At 53.7% G+C, this 9,612-nt stretch overlaps 1 protein-coding gene across 1 annotated transcript; it reads left to right on the top strand.

The window, feature by feature from the left end:
* Positions 1-7,901: 7,901 nt before the first annotated feature.
* On the top strand, positions 7,902-9,095 carry LOC311248811 (B2 bradykinin receptor-like; the record flags this gene model as incomplete). Its single annotated transcript, XM_084339637.1, has 2 exons — positions 7,902-8,276; positions 8,403-9,095. 2 exons carry the CDS (start codon positions 7,902-7,904, stop codon positions 9,093-9,095), a joined length of 1,068 nt encoding a protein of 355 aa, XP_084195763.1.
* Between the last annotated feature and the right edge of the window lie 517 nt (positions 9,096-9,612).

The following is a 9,612-nucleotide window of genomic DNA, read 5'->3' as shown; positions in this document are numbered from 1 at the left end:
CGATATGCTATCGGGACTACTCGCCTGGGACCGGCTACGCGATCCGCTGCTAGATAACCTTCCGGCCTTACGTACGGGACCTCCGATCCGAGAAGGGTCTGAGGAGTCTGAGGAGTCTGAAGAGTCTGAAGTGATTCTGATACGTTTCCTGGAATTACAGGGCGCAATGATCCGGTCGTCATCTGAACCCGAGCTAGTTGCCATGTCTGCAATGAGCATTTGTGTCAGCTATAGACGGCCTTCATATAGTATATGTCAAATACCCGCCCATCTATGGCCGACAACACACACACAGGAAGGTGTACATAAAACAAGACGACACAACGTAGTATATCGTACGGGTCTTTATTTTCACAAATCCACACACCGTATTTCACAAATTCACACATCGTCGGTGGCGTCAAACACTATGCGTCTGCGTTTAGTTTCCGCGTTGTTTCCGGACACGGGACGACCGGCCCGAAGGGTCACGGACTCGTACAGGGATTGTGAGAAGGACGGATTGGTCGAAGCCGAGCGGTGCTCTTCCAAATGCCGCTGCGCCGTTTCCGATCCGCATTTGAGTTCGGCGCAGAGCGCGTGCGGTACCAGGCCTTGGTCCAGAGGCACCAGGACGGTGCCTCTGGCTTGCCAAGCTCTGTAAGCGGCGTCTCTGACGGGGGCAAACAGTCTGTACTTGTCAGTGACCACCTTGAGGAACACACGTTGCATGATAGAGTAGAGACTGTGGTTGATGGAGACGGCGCTGACGCACACTCCCGACTTGGTGGAACTGGCTCTCACTTCGTTGCAGCTGGTCATGAGTTCCACAAACAGGGGCGCAGCAGAGTACTCGAAGAGCAGCCAGGCGAACTCGTCGTGGTCTACGGTGTCGGTCTCCGAGCCGCGGGCGAAGCATTCGCCGTACCAGTCCGCTTGATTCTTGGACAGAATGTAATGCATGGACTCGAAGAGCACGTCGAAGCCCGGGCTCTTTGCTGCGTGATTGCGTACCTTGAAGAGCGCTCGCAGCATAGATACGGGAGTGATCTCGGAGCCCGGAAGGAGTCCGTAACCGTCGGGCAGAAAGACCTGTTCGTATTTGGAACCCGGTTTCTCGTAGCGCCGACAGACCACGTCGTCCGCGTCCCCCTTCTCCTTACCGACTTCGAGTCCGTCCCAGTCCCCTCCCTCCGACTCGTCTCCGGTCGACAGGCCGCTCTCGGTTTCCAACAGTCCCTTGGTTAGCTGCAACTCGCTCTGAGCTTCCTTGAGCGCCACGTGTGCCATCCCCAGATCCTCCAACAGTCCCTGGTTTACTCGCAACAGGGAAAGAGAGTCGCTTCGCGATGATTCATCCTTCTCCTCTGTAACCCTTTTCAGGCTCCCCTTGGTCTCGTTGAGTTCCGAGGTGAGCGCTATCACCTCTCTACGCAGAGCCAATAGCTCCCTGCGATCGACGCGTTCCTCCTTTCGACTCTGCCCCTCGTCCTTGTTCACGGCTGTGTCCTTTACGCCCTGCCGCTGGATCCCACGCATTGTCCTCTTCATCTTTATCTCTGTTATCGTTCCTCCGCTACCGTTCCCTTCCTCGTCTACTCGTCTACGGCTATCCGGACCCCAGGGCGCACCGATCACAGACTTATATATTCTATAGTAGACGGGGTGTTGACCAGTTTAGTCTTGTATCTCATCTTTTCGCACTTGACGTCGGTGTAACTCTCCAGGAGCGCAGCGATCGACTTGTGCGACAGGTTACACCTGACCTCTCTGACGATCATGGGGTTCTTGTTAGCATCGGCGTCTCTGTTCTGTCCCGTAATCGTGGTCGATCCCAGATCTTCACACACGGTCACGACGCACCCGGCCGACTCAAACAGCTCCCGCTCGTAGTCCCTGAGAACTCTATTGGCTAGATACAATGAGTCGTAGCGACCACTATCGTCCCTATGCATGTTGGTGTATATAGCGTAGGTGAACCTCATTGGTAAATACAGACATACACGTGTACACAAGGGTATTTGTAAGTAGCGTTGTTTATTACGATGAATGTAACGTACAGACAAGATGGCACGATACGGAAATACAAATACAAAATACGAATACGACAGACCGCACGTGGTACGGGATACGACAGATCTCACACGGTACAAAATACAACACACTATACAGGTCACTCTACGCGTTGTTATTATCCTCGCACGGCCGCTTTCTTGAGGCTTTGGCCTGCTTCATTGTTCTCTTAGGTGTCCCTTTCCCAGAGTCCGTCACGACGCCGAGGTTAGGATCCTCCTGCTGCGATCGCCGCACGGGGACGTAGTCGAACGCCAACTTGAGGTCCTCGGTCAGATCGTAGCCATACAGCCGACTAGGCGTGGGGTTGTTCAGGCTCCAGTGAGCAAACACGTAGTGCATGGATCTGAAGAGCGAGTTCGAGGCGCACGGCAAGACGTCGGCGTCCAGCAGATACTGCTTGGTGATACCCGAGAGCCGGACGAGGACGCCGTACAGGTCCACGTAGGGGATGTCATCCTGGTCGCGAGGCGACCCGAACCACCTCGTCAGCAACTTTTCGCATAACGGGGTAAAGTCGGGGTGTGATCCCATCGTCATCAGAGCCTTGGGTCCCATGCCCGGGAAGGTGTTTGTGTAGTCCGTTCCGAAGAACAGCATCTTCATCACAAACAGGGAGCGCCCCGATCCCAGTCCGCAGTACGTCTTGCGTACCCGGACGGGCGTCTCAGGCTCCAGATCGAACCAGTCGTCCTCATCATCATCCTCCTCCTCCTCCTCCTCCTCCTCATCATCATCAGTGAGCTTGAGATACACGTAGGGGTAGCTGGATCGGAGCAGGTCGTAGCGATCGGCGGCGAAACAGTTTCGCATGGTGCTATACTTTTCGCACAGCTTGACCGCGGCTGACACGAGGGTCGCCCGCTCCTTGGATGTTTCGGGTCCGGCGTCGCACCAGGTCATGATGCGCTCAAACATATGAGTCTCCTTGGTCTTCTTGATCCTGCCGGTCTTGGTCCGAAGCCCCTCTCTGGCGATATCCGCGTCGACGGCTACCTCTCTGGCCCGATACACCACGGCGGCCAGCGCTTCCGTGGCCGAGTCTGAGAGGAGATCGCACTGGTCCAGAAACTCTCTGTAAGCGTGTCCCATGATCCCTCTCACCTTGAACATGCTCACCACCGACGAGACGCCCCGCTCCAGCCCCGGGTCCAGGAGGCAGGCCGGGGCGACGTTCTTCAGGGCACGTTGCCACCTCGCGTGGGCGAGGAGTACACGAAGCGGAACAGGCTCCGCCGTGTCCAGCAGATACATGAGGGTGTCCATCAGGCTGCTCTCGGGGTCGTACAGACGCAGGTCATTTGCCGCCGATTCGGTCAGAGTGAGCCCGGCCGACGACGGGTCCTCTTTGGACTCGGCCGCGACCCGATCCCGCTCCATCCTCTGCTCCAGCCTCTGCTTCCGCTCTCGCTCGAGCCTTAGCTGCTGCTCTCGCCCGCGCTTCTGCTCTTTGGTTAGTTTCGGGCAGCCGTCCTCGGGGGAGTCCGGATAGCGTCTGAAGGGAGCGCACCTGGGGGAAAGGAATTGAGCAAAGTGGCTCAGGAACACGTTCCTGTTGGGAGCGTAGCTGGGATTGTCGAGCCTGAGCGTGGAGTAACAGTTCGATGCCGCCACGATCACAGCCAGGTCGGTGTCCGAAGTGCAGACGATGCACGAGTGCCCGTTTTCCTCCATGAGGTTCGCGAGCTTCACCATGAGCAGATCCGCCTCGGTGCTGAGCAGCAGGGCGCCCTTGTCTGCCAGCAGACCCTTCAGCGTGACTATGTGCTCGGAGGTCATGTCGGGAACACAGGCGTGGACCCCGACCGGGACCTCCTCCGAGGAGCAGCTGAGGAAAGGGACCCGGTCACCGGGATCCTGCGCGGATTCTCTCAACCGCTTCCAGAGCGCCACCTGTTCCGGGGAGCAGAGGGACGTGGCTTCGTCCGTCAGGGGGGACATGAGACAGGAGTCCCACTTGGCTCCGATGAGCATCAGGCACGGAATCAGCTTCCTGGCCAGACACGCGACCGTCTCTCTGTCCACCCTCTGCCTGTGTTCCAGAAGGAAGCGGTAGTGAGGGGCCATCGTCTGTAACCTGGCGTCCCTCGCGGCTCTCACCGCGGGCTTCTGGCTCCCCTCGCCGTCAGCAACCAGGATGAGACACTCGACCTTGCAGTTGGCGAACTCGTTGCAGTAGTACGTAGCCATGGTCTCGGCCATGCACATGATTGAGGCATCTTTGTCCCCGGGGTTAAAGTCGCTCTCCTGCACCTTGAACCTGATCACGGGGTGGTCGTATATCATGAATCTGGAGGAGCTAGCCGCAGCATGGTCCTTGCCCAGGACCCGATAGGGGGCCTTGGGGTCGCTGAGTATAGCGTGCAGACCGTTGTTCCTGATACCCATAGCGACGCGGTCCGTTTGATTTGCGTGCCGTACGAAAAGAAGACGCCGATGCTGATGCCGATTCACACAGTTTGGGTCACAGCTCTCTGTGTGTCTGTAGAAGAGACAATGTGTAGTGATCGAGTCAGGGGGGAGAAGAGGGCCTTATATGCACACACAAATATATGTGTGTTTCGGGCAGCGGAACATTTTGAAAGCGTATAAGATAAACAAAATAAATAAAGCCCAAAAACGAATTGAAACCGAAACCCAAATAAAAGTAACACACACACCAGGTGCCCTATCGAGGAATGGATTTAGACAGGGACCTGCGATGCGCCACTAAAGCGTTGAAGCGCTCATTGCGCACCGAGAGCTCGTTGGGATCCTCGACCTGGGGTCCCCTGTTGACCTCGGCCCCGGGAGCGCTACAGTCCATGACCTGCTTGCACATGCTGTCGAGCCAGGGGAACACTTTCCTGACCCTGGCGGTGATCTTGGGTTTCTGGCACTTGTACAGGTGCACTTTGGGCTCGCCGAGCCTGACCACCAACAGATAGGCGCACGTGCGCTCGGCTATGCTGGGGAAGGTGCAGGAGAACATGAGCCAGGTGAGCCAGAGCTGCAGGTTGTAGCGCCACATGGTCTCCCAGTGTATCTTCATGTGGTTCATGGTCTTGAGCTCTATCACGACCCACTTGTTGGTGACGGGGTCGTACGTGACCATGTCCACTTCGGATCGAGAGGTGACTATGTCAGCGGGTAGGCCCTTACAGCCCTCCTTGCACGCGTTGTGGTAGCCGTGTCCGAAGGCGTCGGGCTTGGGCGCGTAACCCACCCTGACCCCTCCCGAGACAAAGGTCTGCTTGAGTCCCCTGAGCTGAGCGCACACCAGGGCCGAGACCCGGCCTATGTCGGACTCGCGAACGGTCCCCTTGAGCATGTTCTTGCACTCTATGTCCACCTGGGATCCGATCGAGGTGGTCATCATCCTCGTGGTCCAGAGGTTTATACAATCCTGGACCTTGGGGTAGCTTCTCAACGGGGCGTTTATCATTTCCATCATCTGGTCCGCGAACTCCGTAGCCTTACTCGCGGAGCAGTTGATCATCCTCAGGTACCCGACTAGCCAGTCTCTGTAGCGCGAGGGGTCGTCCCGGTCGCGGGAGAGTGAGTGGGTCATCTGAGCGTACATCCTAAGCACGCTCATGTTCTCATGTCGCACACCGCGTTGCCTGAGCATTCCGCATATGTTCTCCGTTATGCCCTTGGCATGGTACCAGGCGTTCCCTTGTGCGTTCTTGATCACGATCTTGCCTTCTACCCCGCCTTCCTTTTTAAATTGAATGCAAGGGGGAGGCAGCCTCGTGTCGAACGTCTCCTCTTCGGAATCGCTGTTTTCTCTGTAGGCCCCTCGGTGTTGCCGCTTGCGTTTTCTGCCGCCTCCGGCGTCCATGTTTTTATCGCGACGTGTCTGCGGTCCGTGACCCGTAAACTCGGATAATGCCTACTTATGTACGTAATCGGACCGGGAGACGCAACTCGACGGGCGTACGTGGATAATGCCTACTTACACTGTATGAGACTCCTCGTATTCAATAACCCGTGAACTCTTGGTGTTCCGTTTACCTCTACAGCAATCTCGCATACCGGTGATCACGAAGAAGCGCGCCATGCGTATCCAGGACCCGACGAGGAAGATGCCGTTTGGCAACTTTGTATCCGTGTCGAAGCACGGACTGAAGTTCAGAGCGGGAGTGGCCAACACGATGGCCTTCATCAACGTGCTCGTGCTGGGGTTCCTCATTATACCCACAAACATAATGTACTTTTTGAATCACACTCACAGAGTGGTGATCCATCCGGGAGTGGGCCAGTACTCGGAGGAGGTCCGCGGGGGACCGTCCCAGGGAGCCACGAACTCGCCCATGACCAACTCTTACCATTCCCACCTGCATTCGGGCATCGCGTTGAGCGTGATCGGAGTCATCGCCATGGTGGTGAGCATCGTGCTCACGTTTGTGGTCATCCAGAAGAGGAAAAGGGCTGCTGCGGTAGACGCCGTGCTGGGACGCCACATGACCCCGGTCATAACCTGCCTGGTGCTGCTGAACATGCAGCTGTTCATGGCCATCCTCGCCGGAACCATGGAGCTGCTGTACAGACCTCTGGCCAAGACTCCCGAAGCGGCGTACATGACCGAGTGCGTCGTGGCCTCTATCAACATCATAGTCTACGCCCTGTACATTGTGAGCGTGGCCCTGACCTCGGCCATGCTTCGTAAGGACCCCACCGTGGTGCCCGAGATGAGCGGCTACGATTCGGAAACCATTGTTCCGGTTACCGAACGCTACGCCACTCGCGCGTGGAGGAAAGAGAACTGAGACTGTGCTGAGGCGGCTGCCTTCCTGACCACGTGACGCCTATTCCGATTTCGGACTGCGGCTACAATAGACATTTTGCTTTCGAACTGCACGCTCTTTGAAATGATTTATTTTATTGTATTATCGACCGCTACCGGTTTATTTTAGCATAGCGTCGAGGTATATCGCCGACTGTTGTGGATTGCATATTACATTTCGCTGTTTCACATTCTGTATATTCTGTACATTATTACATCGCCAAAGGTACCTAGGCGTATCTGGCGTTATATATCGGCTTGCTCGTTCGCATCTATCACGTTTCAAGTAAGGCATGACACTCGACAACCTGTGATGTTTCTTTACATGTAAACTTTATTGCTTGTGCTTAAAAAACAATAAAACATGTTTTAAAGACATTTCACGATTTGACTGCGTTCTTCTGTGTGTATACAACACTTGTGGCAAAGCTGTGCCGGGTGGATGCGATGTACGGGTATCCACATGATGATATCGCATCCGCCTAACAGCACGCTCGTGTAGCTAGGCATCTCGGGAGGCAAAGAGTGAAAAGCGAGCTGCTGGGTAATACTCACGTCCACCTAGGTACATACCGGTTAACACAGCCACGTAGGCTGTATATGTGTATATAACGTCCACGTAGGATAAATAACACATGTACCTAGGTACATACCAATTGACATATCCACGTAGGTGTTCTAACACGTCCACCTAGGTACATACCGGTTAACATATCCACTTAAGCTGTATATGTGTATATAACGTCCACGTAGGATAAATAACACATCCACCTAGTCACATACCGGTTAACACCTCCACGTAGGCTGTATAGCGCATCCACGTAGGATAAATAACACATCCACCTAGTTACATACAGATTAACATATCCACGTAGGATAATATAACACATCCACCTAATTACAGACAGATTAACATATCCACGTAGGATAATATAACACATCTAATTACATACATAGTAACACATCCACGTAGAACGATACATCCACGTAGAATGATAGTAAAACTCTGATACTTTATAAGCATAACATTCGCATGGTTGAGTTATATCCTCCTGGCGAGGTACACGACCAAGACATAATCATGATTACCCCAAGCTCGGTGAACTTGACTGCTGCTATGTCTGAGGTGATAGGGAACCTCTCAAGGGAGTACCAGGGGCCTTACCCCAGGCAGCCTCACATCAGCCCCTGTTTAGACGAGCGATCGGTGTCAGGGGGCCTTGTCATGATGATCGTCGCGATCGGGCTTTGGTGCAACATATACATGCTCATGCTGCAGCAGAGAAAGACTACGAATACCCAGTCTGCCAGAGTGGCCGAGTTTTGTTTTGAGCACATTGCCATAGCCGACATCGTGACCCTGAGCGTGCTGCCCATCTGGCTCCACAGAATCCTGCTTAAGGGAGAGTGGCTCCTGGGCAGGGTGACGTGCAAGAGCATAAGGATGCTGACTACGGTACGTGCACGTACCCGAGCACATTCATAAAGTAACATATCGACGATTCCACGTGTATTGTAATCGCCTGTTCCGTGTGTTGTAATTAAACGTGCCTCTATTCTCTTTTTTCTCTCCCGACTGCAGTTCTCGTTCCAGTACGGGGTGTGCATGTTGATCTACATCACTGTGGTCAAGTACAACAAGATCATAAGGAATCCCACATCCGGCCAATCGCCCCAAAAAACCCGTCGATGGAAGCTCAAGATCATGAGCATATGCGGGGCCTACCCTGCTGTGATCGGACTCTTGGACTGCATCATGTGGGACGTGACTCCCCTGGGAGCGGGAGAGGGTTGCCACAACATGCTGATACTGTACAGCTACGAGGCGTACGAGGCCATGGGCTGGGTGAGGATCGTGACCACCTACATAATGCCCATGGTCGTCATAATGTTTGCCAACATCATGATATCCATGAGCATACGGAAGCACATGAAGACGTCCGACGTCAGGCAACGTACCATGCAAGCCGCTCGGATGAGGAGAGCCTCTATGTTGCCCATACTGACCATGTGCTTCTTCATCATGTGCTGGACCCCGCTGATGGTGTCCGTGGTGTACTGGAAGCTCAATCGGATCACCTGCAACGTGACTGCCATAATGAACATTTGCTCAGTTCTGGGTCACATGTACTGCGTGACGAACCCGCTCGTTTACATCTACATGTACAAGGCCAAGCAGAAGGAGCAGCAGTATATGGCGAGCTCGTCCTTGTGTTCTCAAATGTCCCCGCGTCCTAATATCAGAAAGGCTGTGGTGCTTAACATATCCGTATGAACTGCATCATACGCGGACGTCGGCGGACATCCGCAAATCTCAATATACTTGATGTGCTTACAGGTGCTATAAGAACCATCCTCCCCTCTGTTTACGCTACTGTACGATGTATAGGTCACGTGTATATTTTATCAAGTGGCGTGATATGTGCACACCACTGTAGGATACGAGGATTATCAGGGAATCGTATTATCAGGGAATCGTATGCACGTCGCTTACTGTTTTTTAATTTACTATGTGGTACAAAGTACAATCTGTGGATATGTTTTGTATTCCAAAGACTGCTGAACGTTGATTGTGTGAATAAAGAAATGAATCATTACCAATGGCTGTTTTCTTGTCTGACATTGATGCTTAATGTATGAGCATGTGTACACGTGCTGGTAAATTGCATTAAATCAATTTTACACAGGGACAAACCAGGCTCCAAACACGAAACGTGACACAAAGAACGTAAGGGCACACTGTGATGATGAGGATTCAGGTTGTTTTTAATTGTCGCACAATACACAATAAC

This window comes from Notolepis coatsorum (genome assembly GCF_963971535.1).
Source record: "Notolepis coatsorum genome assembly, contig: SCAFFOLD_587, whole genome shotgun sequence".
Lineage (NCBI taxonomy): Eukaryota > Metazoa > Chordata > Actinopteri > Aulopiformes > Paralepididae > Notolepis > Notolepis coatsorum.
Note: the sequence above shows the minus strand (reverse complement) of the source record. Positions and strands in the feature narration are given on the sequence as shown.